The 16,072-nt window shown below is 39.7% G+C and overlaps 1 protein-coding gene across 1 annotated transcript; it reads right to left on the reverse strand.

Moving 5' to 3' along the window:
* Positions 1 to 231: 231 nt before the first annotated feature.
* Positions 232 to 2,169, reverse strand: LOC145060426 (uncharacterized). Its single transcript, XM_079008095.1, has 3 exons — positions 2,040 to 2,169; positions 957 to 1,673; positions 232 to 866 (listed from the first exon to the last, which is right to left on the reverse strand). The coding sequence occupies exons 1-3, from the start codon at positions 2,167 to 2,169 to the stop codon at positions 232 to 234; spliced, it is 1,482 nt and encodes a 493-aa protein (XP_078864221.1).
* Positions 2,170 to 16,072: the final 13,903 nt, after the last annotated feature.

The following is a 16,072-nucleotide window of genomic DNA, read 5'->3' on the forward strand; positions in this document are numbered from 1 at the left end:
TTTGGCACTGGGGACCTGCGCGGCTGGGGTCGGTCGCACAAAGTCTGCGCGGGCACCCGCGTAAAGGTCAAATTTTTGGAAATTTTCAAACTTCACCAAATCACTAGAAGACTTCTATATGCTTATATTTAGGTCAACTTCAAGTTTAGAAACACCCAAAACTTCAAGCGGAGATTATTTATTCACAATGCATTTATTTAACGTCTTTGCCAAGACATAGCCCCACTTCCGTCAACCTTCATAAATCGGTGTTTCGATTGTTACGTTGTCGAATTCTCCCGTGTCAAATCCTTCATAAAATAGTTTCAAATGGTGCCCATTCACTTTGAAGATTTGGTTTGTTTCCAAACTCTTGATTTCAACCACACTAGGATCAAACAATTTTATAACAATAAAAGGTCCATGCCATCGAGATCGTAATTTTCCCGGGAATAACTTTAAGCATGAATGATAAAGAAGAACTTTTTGACCCGGAATAAAGTGTTTTTGGGTGATGTGTTTGTCATGAAATGCCTTTTTCTTCTCTTTGCACCTTTTGAACCTTTTAATTATCTTCTTCTTGACCACTTCCATCAATAGAGGATCCAATCTTCTTTGAGGTTCCCTCTTAGGATTACAATCATCTTCCACGATTATCTTGTCTGTGCATATATTAGGGCTTATCTTGTTTGTTGGCTCAATCACATCAACCCGATACAATGGAGAAATGTTGCTAGGGTACCATATTCCTTCAAAGATGTTGAAGTGAATGGTTTCTCCATCAAACTCCATAGTTATCTTTCCTTTATGGACATCAATGATTGTGTGAGCGGTATGCATGAAAGGTCTTCCAAGGAGGATCATAGATGATTTGGAAGGAGTCTTCTCTTCAAGATCAATGACATAAAAATCCGCTGGAAAAACAAGTTGATTAACTTGTACTAACACATCCTCCAACACTCCTCTTGGAGACACACTTGACTTGTCTTCTAATTGAATAATGACTCCCGTTTCTTCCAAAGGTCCAACATTGAGAGATTGAAAAACCGAATATGGTATCACATTGATCGAGGCTCCAAGGTCTAACATAGCACTTTCGACATGCAAATCACCAAGGGTACAAGGGATAGCAAATATTCCCGGATCCTTGCATTTGGGAGGTAACTTCTTTTGGATAACCGCAGACACATTTGCATTGACTTGAATCTTTTCATTTGCCTTGAATTTTCTCTTCTTGGTGCATAAATCCTTGAGGAATTTTGTATAACTTGGAATTTGCTTAATAGCATTCAATAGTGTAATGTTGATTTGGACCTTACGAAAAGTTTCAAATAATTCATTTTCTTCCTCTATCTTCTTGGAAAAGGCTAACCGGGAAGGGAATGGAGGTGGTATGACTAATGGTTTGATGGGTTTGTTGGAAGGATTGGGTTGATCAACATTTGGCACAACCGGTTCCTTTGGAGGAACTACAACTTTTGGAGATTCCACAATGATCACTTCATCTTCGTCTTCTCTTGAAACTCTTTTAGGTTGACTTTCTCTAAGTGTTTTCCCACTTCGCAAGGTGATGGCACTCACATTGGGGTTCTTCTCGGTTTGTGATGGAAGTTTACCCCTTTGTTCTATCTTGTTGAGAGCGGTTGCCAAGTCTCCAATTTGTGCTTGAATGTTGGAGAAAGTATTCTTGGTTTCTTGTTGAAATTGGGTTTAACTTTGAGCAAGAGAAGTAACAAGTTCTTGAAGGCTCATTTGATGGTTACCACTTGATTGACCTTGTTGTGGAGGGTGTTGGTAATTTGGAGGGTTATAAGAATTTTGTGGATATAGAGGTTTTTGGGATTGGTATTGTGGATGTTGGGGTCTCATCAAAAGATTTGGTGGATTTTGCATTGGTGGATAAGGGTTGTTTTGGGTATTCCTCCAATTTGGGTTGAAATTGTTTTGAAATCCCGTGGGTCTTGGTTGACTTTGATATCCTCCCATTTCATTCACATCTTATGGTTCACTTCCAAGTGTGGGACACTTATCCGTATAATGGCCCGTCATTGCACAAATACCACATACTATCAATTGTTGACCACTTCCCACCACCATTTGACTTAACACATTAGTCAAATCCAAGAGCTTTGACTCCAAATGTTGAGTGTTGCTAACTTCATCAACCACTTGTGTAGAATTTCTCTTCATGTCATTTCGAGTCCTAAAATTCCTTTGATTTTGAGAAATGGTACCAAAAAGTAATCGGATCTCGTGAGGGGTTTTCTTGAAGATGTCACCACCACTTGAAGCATCAATCATCCTCCGATCTTTTTCATTCATACCCTCATAAAATTGTTGAAGAAGTAGTTGTTCAGGTATATTGTGTTGAGGACAACTTGTACACAAATTGTTGAAACGCTCCCAAAAATCATGAAATGTTTCATTTTCCCCTTGACGAATCCCCAAAATGTCACTTCTTTGACTTGAAATGCGGGAGGTGGGATAGAATTTGCTATTGAAGGCCTTTAGTAACTCTTCCCATGTGTGAATTGATCCTGGTGGTAAGTTAAATAACCACTCTCTAGCTTTATCTTCCAAGGTGAGCGGGAATGCGGTTAACTTAAAATCATCCAATGTCACATTGTTGGGCAACATGCTAACACATATCATATGAAAGGACTTCAAATGCTTTTGAGGGTCTTCTCTATCCAAACCATGGAACTTGGTAAGTTGATGGATGAAACTTGACTTCAATTCAATCCCTCGGTGGTTTGCGGGATAAACAATAGCAAGAGGTGTATGAGTAACATCGTTTCCATCATTTGTCTAAGTGTCAACTCTTGAGGGGGATTGGGTGGATTGGGGTTGTTAGGATTTTGTTGCAAGTAATTGGGTGGTTGATGATAAGTTGGATATTGGTATTGTTGGGGATTGTAGATTGGTGGTGGATAAGGTTGGTAGTTAGGGTATTGGTTGTAAGGAGGTTGTTGTTGTGGGTACATTGAGTTTTGGTACATTGGAGGGGGTTGGTAATTGGGTTGATTTGGGTAATGTACTTGTTGTTGAACTTGAAAAGCATTGTTTTGAGGTTGGTTGTTTTGCTGGAAGTGTTGGTTTTGAGGAGGGGCTTGATTCCAAGGTGGCATATCAATGAGAGGTTCTTGTGGTTGTTGTCTTGGTTGATGGGGTGGGGTATTGGCATCTTGATTGATTGGGTTTGGGTTGGGATTATGAGGTGGAGTGTGATTCATGGCTATGTGGTTTTCAAACGGAATGTCTTCAAAGGAATGACCAACAATTGGAGAACTCGGTTCGGTGTCGGTATCACTTGAAGTATGAACTTGATCTTCTATGTTGATTAGTGGAGAAGAGGACGAAGCTTGAACAGTTGTTGTTTTGCTTGTTTGGCTAACTTTTTCAACCTTTTTGCTTCTCTTTCAATTTCCGGATTGTAGAGTAGTTCACCGGTTCTTGTAGACCTAGGCATAAATAATCAAATAACAAAAACCAATTTCCCCGGCAACGGCGCCAAAACTTGATTGGGATGTCAAGCCCACCAAGAAAATTACACCCTTTGATTGCTAAATAAACGTAATACAATGGTAAAAAAGGGTATCGATCCTCGGGGAAATGGTTGTATTCAATCACCAATGCAATTCAATAGAACTAGTGAAATTAAACTAATTAACTACAATTAAACTAAAAGGGGGGGGGGGGGTTTGATTACTTGAAAACTAAAATATTTGAATAACTAAAAACCTTGCAATTAAGCAAGTTGATGAGATGCTCAAAGGTTGGGAATAATTGGTTAACTAAGGCAATTCAACACAATGAACATTTGTGTGTTTATCATTAGGATCTAATACAAAGCTTATCCTTCATCCCAAATTGGTTATAGCAATCACGAAGCATGATATGCCAAGATTCCGCATAGGTAGTATGGAGGTTGGGGAAGCCCACAACACACCTTCTTAATTAAGATCAAGGGTCAATTGAAGCAATTAATCCCAAGAAATCAATTAGCCTTAAGAATGAAGGAATCCCTAATTCCTAGAGGATGTCAAATGCTTACACATCCATAAAGGAGATATGATTCATAAGCTAGAGATGATTTCTACCATCATAAAGCCTTTGTTCTAGATAAATTCAATGATCTAATGCAAAATCAATGAAATAAATCAACCATTGCTCAATGAAATACTGAGCTCATGATCAAAGCATCAAATAAGCATAAGAATTGCAAACTAGAATCATAAACATGGAATAAATTGATAATTAACATAAATCCTTCAAAACCCACAAACATTCATTGGTTTTCAGCCAAAGTCAACCACATAAGAGTATTAGCCACTCATGGCAACAAAGTAACAAGAACAATAATCTAATTGCATAAAGAAACTACCTAAGATTTGGAAAGATGAAAGGAAATGGTTTCTAGTTCCCAAAATCACCTCTTGCAGGTCTCCAATGGTGGAAAAATGTGAATGAGCCTCTAGATCTGATCCCCAAGGGTTATTGTGTGCCAAATGACCAAAATGCCCAAACTGGGCAGTTGCGCGGGTACCCGCGCGACGAAAATTCCACCCGCGCAAATGTTGCAGTAATGCTATTGGTCCTTCCTTCCACCACTCCACTCTTCCACTATCAAAGATTCCTTTGGTCCCCCCTTATCCATGTAATTTGAAATGCACCAATCATCATTTACCCACCAAATGGATATTCCAAGCCCAAAATTTGAATTTTATGATCCATCTTCACAAGCCCAAATAATCCAAGCCAATAACTTTCAAAGCCCAATTCTTCCTCTTTAATTCCGCCAAGCCCAATAATGCCTTGGAGCCCACTAAGCCTGTCTCCAATCAACCCGCCACCGCAACGAGCACCGAAAAACCTACAAAATATCTCATGCAACATAACAAGCACCCGGTACGATCCATACTAAAGAAAAATAAATAAAATACAATGCATTAATGATAAAAAGATCTAAAAATCTAAAATAAACTAATAAAAATAAGGAAATAAAATATGCTATCATTTCCGAGCTTGAAGAAGAAAACTTTCAGAAGTCGAAACAGATCTCCGATCTCCAGCTTAATCTTGGTGCCCTATCAGCAGGCTATTTTGACTTGAAGAACAAACTTATTGCAGAATTTGGTGACAAGTTGAAGACCAAAGTCGAAGAGTCTTGCACAACTGCACTTATCAAGTTTCAAGATAGCGATTGCGCTATTCGTCTTGATTGATTCTAAGGATCTCATGCAGTTCAGGAAGCCAGACATACACACCTTTGTGACGCTGATCAAGAAGACCTGAGTTCATGCTTGCCACAAACCAAGGGGGAGATTGTTAGGTCATAATTATGTGGTTTGGGCTAGGCATCTATCTTGTATAGGTCTTGGCGGGATGTTAGAGTGTGTTGTGGTGGTTATGGTTTGTTAGTGGGTGTGTGCGGCCGCACACGTTATGTGCGGCCATACACGTGTTTGTGGCCGCACACTTGTATGCTGCTAATTGTGGTATAAATAGGAAGTGTCAGTGTGTCAGTGGTATGCACGTACGTGAACAGTGACGTATGTATGTGTTTTCCAAGGTGTACCTGACATTTATGTGATATAGATGTGTGCATGCTTGACTTAATTTTCTCTCTCTACTTCTTCTACACTCTGTTTGATTGTTTGCATTTCATTGATCACTGATTTGGATCTATAGATCGGGACTTACAACTTAGTAAGGACATAATCGTCATCTTATTGATCTTATTTAATGTTTATTTTTTTTGTTATTGGAAATATTAATAAAAAGTTTTAAAAATTAACATAATAAATCAATTTTCGGATTAAATTTTTTTTTTTTGACTTTTTTTAAATAAAATGGAGATTTTTTCAATTTTTTTTTCATAAAAGAAGAAATTAAAAAAAATTAAAAAAAAAACCTGCAATTTTTTCAAAAAAAACAACAAGTTTTGTATCTGCATTTTTTTAAAAAAATTGTAATTTTTCCAAAAAAAACTTACAATTTTTTCAAAATATAAATACAATTTTTTTAAAAAACTATTTTTTTTTTCAAAAAACACTGCAATTAAAAAAACTGTATTTCTTTCAAAAAAAACTGCATTTTAAAAAAATCTGCAAGTTTTTTAAAAAAACTGCATTTTTTTAAACATAAAAATTTTAAGAATCAATAAATTAAACAAAATAAAAAATAGAATATTAAAAAAAAATACTCTAATTTTTTTTAATAAACGTTTTAGGTGCAGATATTTGTAAGTAATCATAAGAAACCTCATTTTTTTTTATTAATCAATCTATAAAAATAATATTATAAGTATTTTATTCGTTACAAAATAAAATATAAAAAAAATATAAAAACTACAAAGATTTACAGTATGATCATTTCTTCATATCAATATTTCCATATTTTTTTTTCAATTTTTCACTTTTCACATCTTGAATATTTTCCACAAATTCTTCAAAATCTACAAGAAAATTAAAAAAAAAAAGTAATTAATGCAAGAACACTCATGTGAATCGTATATGATTCACTTGTGATTTACATGTGAATCATATGTGAATTACATGTGATTTACATGTGAATCACAAGTAATTCATATGTGAATTACATGTTATTTACATGTGAATCACATGTAATTCTTATTAAAGATGCACAAAACCCGAATCCGATCCGATCCGATCCGGATCCGAATCCGATCTGGTTTCTCTTATGTCATCAAAAATCCGATCCGGTCAAAATCCGATCCGAATCTGGTCAAAATCCGATCCGGTTCCAACCAAAATCTAAATCCGATTCTAATCCGATTTGAAACCGGTTTAAACCGATTTTAGTGGGTTTTAATAGGATTTTGGGGCGGATTTGGATCCGGTTTTTAGCGAATCCGGTTTACTATCCGGTATCAAATCCGATTTGGGATATAGGATTAGGATCCGATTGAAAATCTGGTTTTAAATCCGATCCGATCCGGTTTGGTCAAAACCGGTTTTGACCCAATCCGGTTTCGGATTGGATCCGGTTTTGAATAGTGAAACCGGTTTTTGTGTGCATCTCTAATTATTATGTGATTCATTTGTGATCTACATGTGAATCACATGTAATTCATATGTAAATCACTTGTGATTCATATGTGACTCACTTATGATTTACATGTGAATGCCATCTGATTTACATGTGAATCACATATATTCATATGTGAATCACTTGTGATTTACTTGTGAATTACATGTGATTCATATGTTATTCACATATGAATCACATGTAACTCATATGTGATTCACTTGGGATTTACATGTGATCACATGTAATTCAATAGTGAATGACATGTACTTCATATGTGAATCACTTGTGATTTACATGTGAATCACATGTAATTCATTAATGAATGACACGTAATTCATATGTGGATGATTTGTGATTTACTTGTGAATCACATGCGATTCATATGTAAATTACATATGAATCACATGTAACTCATATGTGATTCACTTGTGATTTACATGTGACTCATATGTAAATTACATATGCTTCACATGTAACTCATATGTAAATTACACATTGTAATTCCGCTAATGAATTAGTTAATATTGTAAATGATACCTTGACCAAGGACAAACAAATTAAGATTTTGAAAAGAAATGAGAATTCAAAAACTGACCTTCAAAACAATTATGCTGATATTGAAGATGATTCTGATAATGTTAGCGAAATTGAAGAGGAGGAAGTTATTGATTGTTTTCAATTTTCTATCATTAATGTTTCTTTAATGGCTAAAGGCAAAGAAAAATGTAATGATTCCGAGGTTAAAATTGAGAATGACCAACCTTCAACTTTGAAAGTTGTTGATCATGATCATGTAACTGTAAAAAAATAGTCAAACTGATAGTGACGATGATGAAGAAGTGTCAACTGAGACTAGTGCTCCAAAAGTTTCGAATGAAAACATCATACCTCGCATAGTTAAAGATCAGGTGTACGAAGAAACAATGGAATTCGACAAAGTCATGAAAAAAAGGTTCTCATTATCTTGAACCGAATTCTATGGTTTATCCAAACTTCAAGTGTTCGGATCATGTCATTTTTCCCAACCAAGTTTTTGTTACGACGGGTAATGGAGAAAGTGTTAAACCTGAAATAAACAAATTGGTTGAAGAGGACAATAGGAAAGGTTCAAGGGATGGGTTCTTCTCGAATCAAAGTATCATTGAAAACAATATGACCAAAAACTCTTACACTTTTCCACGAAAAAAACCAAGTCAAACATGGATTGTTAAAACTGACAAATCTCAAGTTGAAAAACAAACAAATGTCAAAGTTATTGAAAAATCAAAACAAGTTTGGGTTGAGAAATATGAAAAATCAAAAGATGTTTCAACAAGGAATGACATTAATTCTCAAAATATCAAAATCAATTCTCAATATTTTAAAGATCAACTTGACAAGATTTCAAAAGAAAACAAAATTTCAAAGAGACAAGCATGAAAGAAATTTTTTTGGCAAAACATTGAGTCACGAAAGATAAAAAATGTTTTTCTTAATAAATCTTTTAGAAAGAAAACGTTTAACAATGTTCAGACTTCTTTTGAAAAGAAATCAGTAAACAAGGTAAATCCCACTCACATTTCAAAGAATTCGTCTCCTAAAAAACCAACTTCTAGTGTTCAAAAATCTTATCATGAAAATTATGTGCAAAATAAACAATAAAGAATTTTGATAAGACTTCATTAAATGAACAGAAGAATTATCATCATGTTTCACATCCAAATCAATTAATGAACTCTCAAAAGGTTTTTCAAATAAATAATGTTGGTTATCAAAATCATTTTCAAAACCGTTATACTCCTCATGTTTCAACACGAAAATCAACAAGACACTATGATAAGTTGCAAGTTCGTGGACGCAAATTCGAAAATCATAATCTTGATCTACCTCGTTTTCGAAACGCACCCTCAGAACAACCCGTAAAATCTTCATTTGTTAAAGGGAAAACAAATGTGAAGAATATCAATCATTGGTTGGATGGTAACGGAAAGAGATTTCAATCTGCGAAATTTTCTCAAGAGGTGATCAAAGAGGAGTATGAGAAGTATATGAATGAATCTTTGAATGGATGTTCTTCCTCACAAGAGTTGAATATTTCTATCAAACAATGGAAAGCTCTTCCAAAGACAATGGTGTGTGTGAAAAAAACTGAAAAGGAAAAGGAAAAAGTCATTGAAGATCTTAAACCGGTGAATACTTACTTTTATGTGCCTTTAACTAACAAAGTAGACTTAGTAGATAGTCTCAAGTCTAAAGTTCGTCATTGGATCACAAGATTTTCATTTCACAGTATCTTTCAAACTTATCTCCAAGGACCCAAACAACCTTGGGGACCTAAATTCTTTCATTAATTGTAGGTAATGAGTGACGAACAATATGATGAAAAATGGTATATTTATTGTGGTTGTTCACGTCACATGACTGGACGAAAGGAGAATCTTCGTGATTATAGGACTTTGGAGAATGCTAGAGTTGTAAAGTTTGGCAACAACAACAAATGCCATGTTCAAGGACACAACAAAGTCACAAATGTGAATTTTACAGTCAAAAGAGTTGCATATGTCGAAGGTATTCAACATAACTTGATAATTGTTTCACAACTTGTTGTGGGCACTAACAATCAAGTTGTGTTTAACAAAGAAGGTAGTGCGATTTCAAAAATTGACACAAAGGAAATTCTACTCAAATCCAAACGAAAAGGAGACATGTTCACTCTCAACATCATTCTAATTGTTTGAATTCCTTCAGTTTGCTTACTTTCAAAGGCTCCGTCTGACGTCAGCTGGCTTTGGCTTAGACGATTATCACACTTGAATTTTCGAAATTTAAATAAATTGGTGGTACAAGATTTGGTAAAAGGTTTACCTGTGTTAAAATGTGAAAATGATACTTTGTGTGCAGCTTGCGAACAAGGAAAACAACACAAACAAGGTCATCCTATTGTGATTGATTCGAAGATTGTTGAGCCTCTTGAATTATTTCACATTGATTTATGTGGACCCTCAACTGTTGCAACTCTCAACAAAAAGAGATACATATTAGTTATTGTTGATGATTTTTCAAGATTCACATGGGTATATTTTCTACGACTCAAATCTGAAACAGCTTAAACATTGATCGACTTCATCAAGCATATTGAATTAAGTTTGAAGAAAAATATTCGAAAGATGAAGAGTGACAATGGTTCTGAATTCAAGAATAATGTTCTTGATTCGTTTTTTACAGACAATGGAATTTCACATAATTTCTCTTCACCTTACACTCCTCAACAAAATGGTGTTGTAGAAAGACGAAATTGTTCACTATATGAATCTGCATGAACAATGCTCATATATGCGAATCTTCCTCAATACTTATTGGCTGAAGCAATATATACTGTATGTTTTACTCAAAATCAATCCTTTATTCATCGTCATTTTAACATCACTCCTTATGAAATTATCAACAACCATAAACCAAATGTTAAGTTTTTCCATGTTTTTGGTTGCAGGTGCTTTATCATGAATCTTAAATATTCTCTTTCGAAGTTTCAACCAAAAGAAGACGAAGGGATATTTTTAGGATATTCGCACAATTCGGTTGCTTACAGGGTGTTAAACAAATGAACCCGAAAAATCAAAGAAATATTCAATCTCACATTTGATGATTATTATGTTAAAAGAGTTGATAAAATCTTTGAATAACAACCAATAATGAATGAATCAAATAATGAATCTCAATCTTTGAATTCGGTAGATTTTGATTACGATTTGACTTTTGGTGTTCCAAATCGTTCCATTGATGCCAAAGTTAATGCAGATGATAATTCAGTATCTGAAGCATCGAAACATTCTGATAATTCCACTCTTACACAACATAAGAATGATGTGTTGTCATCAGCCAATTCTTTCACAAATCGTCACACTCCCAAACCGGAACGACGGAAACATTCAAGGGCGGAGGACATCATGTTTAGTATCACAACACACACATCATAGTAATCAAAGTAACAAACAAAAACTGCATTAATAATAAAGTGTTTACATTATGTTTGTTTCACAAAATATTTACTCCAAAAGTAAATAACAAAACAAAGACATGAAGCTACTATGCTCCATCTTATGAATCCTTGAGCATGTACCCGTCTACTAGTTTCATGAGAATACAAGTTATTTTTAAAGAGTAGATCAACATTTAAGCTGGTGAGTTTGTAACATCCCAAAAATCAAGACCAAAAATTTCATTTTAAGCTTAGAGGTTTATAAAATAACTTGTCAAGACATTGCCAAAATCACATCAATACATAAAATCGTAGTATCATGTCTCAAAAACCATATCTTCTGAAAGTAATAAAATATCAGAGTATAATCCCAAAAAACTCGAAGTGGAATCATAGGTGCATGTGTGATGTGCTGCTACACTGCCGGCTCCTTCCTCTTGGACAAAAAGGTACCAGAAACCAAAACTGAAACTGTAAGCACAAAGCTTAGTGAGTTCCCCCATCATACCACATACCATACAATCTCATAGCATACATACTATCGGGCAATTCTGGGGCGCCCGTCCTACCCATGTCACGCCATTCTGGGGTGCTGACCTACCCTCGCCAAGCCATTCTAGGGTGCTGACCTACCCTCCGCAACTGGGAGAGATGAAATGTGCTACGAATCTGATTAAGTTCAGCTGGCAGATCCAGCCTATATGCCACCTTGCCCACCCGGGCGACAACCCTGAAGGGTCCAGTATACCTGGGTCCCAGCTTGCCCCGCTTCCTGAATCGAATGACACCCTTCCATGGCGACACCTTCAGGAGCACCATATCCCTGACCTGGAATTCCGGGTTTGATTGTCGCTTGTCGGCATAATTTTTCTGCCGACTCTGAGCAGTCTGAATTCTGCTCCGAACCTGCTGGATCCTCTCCGTAGTCTTGAGTACCACTTCGGTACTCCCCATGACTCTCTGCCCCACTTCTCTCAACATATCGGGGTCCTGCACTTCCTCCCATACAACATCTCGAAAGGAGGACAATTGATACTCACATGACAACTATTGTTGTAGGAGAACTCCGCCAACGGAATGTAAGTATCCCAACTACCTCCAAAGTCTAAAACATACGCCCGCAACATATCCTACAGAGTCTGGATGGTCCACTCGTTCTGACCATCCGTATGCGGGTGGAAGGCGGTGCTAAAATGCAGTCGAGTACCCAGCTCGTCATGAAACTTCTTCCAAAACCTGGAAGTGAACCGCACGTCCATGTCTGAAATCACCGAAACTGGCACCCCATGTCGCGCCACTACCTCTTGGATGTAGATGTGGGCCAACTTTGCCGAAATACTTTCTTGAATCGGAATAAAATGGGCGATCTTGGTCAGTCGATCAACGATGACCCAAATCGAATCCACCCACTTCCATAGCGGGATAAAATGGGCGATCGCGCGGTCCTGGGAAGCTTCCTAATGAAGTCGATAGTAATATCCTCCCACTTCCATAGAGGGATATCCAACGACTGGACCTTGCTGTGAGGTCTCTGGTTTTAGCCTTAACCTTCCTGCAGGTCAGGCACCTCTCCACAAACCAAGCTATGTTCCTCTTCATGCAGGCCACCAATAATTGAGACGAAGATCCCTATACATCTTCGTCGCCCTAGGATGGATGGAGAACTTGGATTTGTGCACCTCTGCCATCAGTACCTGGCGCACACCTCCATGATATGGGACCCACACCCTACGGTGAAGAGTCAACAATCCCCGACTAGCATAGTCGAAGGAGGAAACATGGCCCACAATTCGCTCGTTCTTCCGATGTTCCTCCTTCATGCCCTCATTCTGGGCCTCCCGAATCTACTCCAACAACGGAGTCACAATTGTCATCCTTAGAAAAATGTCCATGATTGGCGCTGCCTTGCGGCTAAGAGCATCGGCCACGACATTGGCCTTCCCCGGGTGATAGAGGATCTCGCAATCATAATCCTTTACCACATCAAGCCACCGATGTTGCCTCATATTCAGATTTGGCTGGTCCATGAGATACCTCAGGCTCTTGTGGTCCATGTAAATGGTACAAAGAACCACATAGAGGTAATGGCGCCAAATCATGAGGGCAAAAACAACAACCCCCAACTCCAAATGATGTGTCGGGCAATTCGCCTTGTGAGGCTCCAGTTGCCTCGAAGCGTAAGCTATAACATGCCCTCTCTGGATTAGTACCATGCCCAAACCTGAGATGGACGCATCACAGTATACCACAAAGTCCTCCATGCCCTCTGGCAGAGTTATGATTGGCACCTTGCACAATCTCTGTCTCAATGTCTCAAACGCAGCCTGCTGCTCAGGCCCCCAACGAAAGACCACAACTTTCCTCGTCAACCCGGTCAGGGGCACGACTATCTTGGAGAAGTCCTGAATGAATCTCTGATAGTAGCCTGCTGGTCCCAGGAAGCTCCGAATCTCAGATGGGGATCTCGGAAGCTCCAACCTCATCACGGCCTCCACCTTGGCCGGATCAACGGAAATCCCGTTCTGGTTGACAAGGTGCCCAAGAAACTACACCTCACGCAACCAGAAGTCACACTTGGAGAACATAGCATACAAGTTCTCCTTCCTCAATGTACCCGTAACCTCCCATAAGTGCTCCTCATGCTGCTCTCGCGTCTTGGAATAAACCAAGATGTCATCGATGAAAACAATCACAGACCGATCCAACATCGTTCTACACACGCGGTTCATGAGATCCATGAACGCGGCATGAGCATTGGTGAGCCCGAAAGGCATCATCACGAACTCGTAGTGGCCATAGCGCGTCCGAAACGCAGTCTTCTGTGCATCCTCCTCTCTGACCCTCATCTGATGATATCCTGAACGCAAATCAATGTTGGAGAACCAAGACGCTCCCTATAGCTGGTCAAAGAGGTCATCAATCCTCGGGAGTGGGTAACGATTCTTCACCATTACCTTATTCTGCTCCAGATAGTCTATACACATCCGATGTGACCCGTCCTTCTTCTTCACAGACAGAATCGGGGCTCCCCAGGGTGAACTGCTCGGTCTAATGAATCCCTTGTCTAACAGCTCCTGCAGCTATGTAGACAACTCCTGCATCTCAGGAGGAGCCAACCGATATGGTGCCTTGGGTATCGGAGCCGCACCAGGGACTAGGTTGATCCTGAACTCTACCTGCCTCTCTAGAGGTACCCCATGAAACTCCTTAGGGAAAACGTCTGCAAACTCTCGTACCACCGGCACATCGCCCACCGTCGCCTTACCCGCCTCTTGGGTATCCATAACGTAGGCGAAAAATCCTATGCAACCCTGCTGAAGGTAGCGCCTAGCTCTCACTGCTGAACATAAAGCTGGTCCCTACTGTGGCCCCTCGTCCTAAATCACCGGCTCTCCCCCACTTGGGGTCCTGATCCGCACCAACTGTTGCGTGCAGTCAATCACTGCCCCATTGGGGCTTAGCCAATCCATAACAATAATAACCTTGTTCCCCCCGCAAAGGTATGAGAATCAAGTCTACCAGGTAACGCTCCTCAAACAGCCTCAAAACACAATCCCGATAGACCTTTGATGCTCGCACTGACCTGTCGTTCGCAATCTCGACCTCTAGAGGGCAATCCAACATGCCCAAAGACTCATGAAACTTCTTTCTAAGCGCAAGAGAGACAAACGATCGAGTAGCACCCGAATCAAACAATACCTGAACTAGGATACCATTCACATGGAACGATTCTAAACAAAGCACATACATAACATATCAAAATTACATCGACATAACATAAAATCATAAGAAAGTAATCGTACCCGTCACTACATTGGGTACAACACGTGCCTCCTCAGTTGTCAACTAAAATGCTCGGCTCCGCACCACTGGAGCCTCTACCTTGGCCTTCCGGCCATCCGTAACCCGTGCTGGTGCTAGGGTCGGCGCCGCCGCTGGTGCTGCTGTAAATCTAGGGCAGTTGGCCTTCTTATGGCCCCTCTGATAGCACTGGAAGCAAATCAGGTATGACATCTGCACTGTGGGGGCGGGGGCAGTACAATCCCTGCCAAAGTAGCTCGCCTTGTCGCACTTGTAGCAACCCGAGGATCCTTTTCTTCAAGCTCCCTCATGCAGCCTGCCACATTTCCTGCAGCGGCTTTGGCCCGGTTGGCCTTTCGACCTAACGTCAGATCCCTTAAGTTTCTTCCTCCAATTCGAGCTCCCTCTCCCGCGCCATGGAAATCATAGACTCAAGGGTCGGGCAAGCTGAATAACTAACATGCTCCCGAATATCATCCCTCAACATATCATGATAGCGGGTCTTCCACATCTCCTCATCCCCCGCATACTGGGGTACCAACAGAGCCCTATCCCAGAACCTGGCGGTGATCTTTGCCACAGTCTCCGTAGTCTGTCTCATATCCAAAAACTCCTTGGCCAGCTGCTGAAGCTCCACAGCTGGCGCGAACTCAGCCCTAAATCTGGTCACAAAGTCTGACCAGGTCATAGCCTCGACGGTCGGGGCTCCCAATGAGTCTCTAACATCCCACCGAAAAGAGGACCTTCAACGCTTCCGGGCAGAAGCTTGTCAACTGCGCAGAGTCAATGTCTGCGATCCATCTCCTGGCAGCAATGAGGTCCTTCACCCTGTGAAAATCCGGCGCACCACTCCCTCTGAAGTCCTTGAAGGACAGTGTGTGCGTACTCGCCTGGCCAGATGCCAAATCACTCCTGAATGCTTGGAGCCGATCCTCCATCAGGTCGATAATCCCCTCCTTGATCGACCCAAAAATAAGCGGGGTCGACTCAAGCATACCTCTCGTGATCTCGGACGCGGTGAACTCGCGTAGCCTGTCATCCACCTGCTCGGATCCTGCCCCCGAGCCTGATCCTGATCCTAACCCAGATCCTGAGCCTCCTGCTCCATGTCGTGTGACCACCATACTAAAAGTAAACACGTAAACGTCAGGGTCACACATACTCCTGAGAGGTCTCACACACTCTCCCGGTTTCGTGGTTCCATCTCGACCCTCCTTGACTCGAGTACAGATCTTCTGCTTTAAGTAGTACTGGCCCATACTAGCTTCCACATCTATCCGT

The sequence above is a fragment of the Lactuca serriola genome, chromosome 6, assembly GCF_051521515.1.
Source record: "Lactuca serriola cultivar US96UC23 chromosome 6, Lser_US96UC23_V15, whole genome shotgun sequence".
NCBI classification, from domain to species: domain Eukaryota; kingdom Viridiplantae; phylum Streptophyta; class Magnoliopsida; order Asterales; family Asteraceae; genus Lactuca; species Lactuca serriola.

Excerpts from the sequence above, each read along its gene's own strand:
- LOC145060426 (XM_079008095.1), bottom strand. The coding sequence starts at position 2,169 with ATGAAGAGAAATTCTACACAAGTGGTTGATGAAGTTAGCAACACTCAA. Across the intron at positions 1,674-2,039 it reads TCAACAATTGATAGTATGTG|AAACCAAGAATACTTTCTCC; the intron begins GTATTTGTGCAA and ends AATTTCAACAAG. Across the intron at positions 867-956 it reads TCAATTAGAAGACAAGTCAA|AGAAGACTCCTTCCAAATCA; the intron begins GTGTGTCTCCAA and ends TTGATCTTGAAG.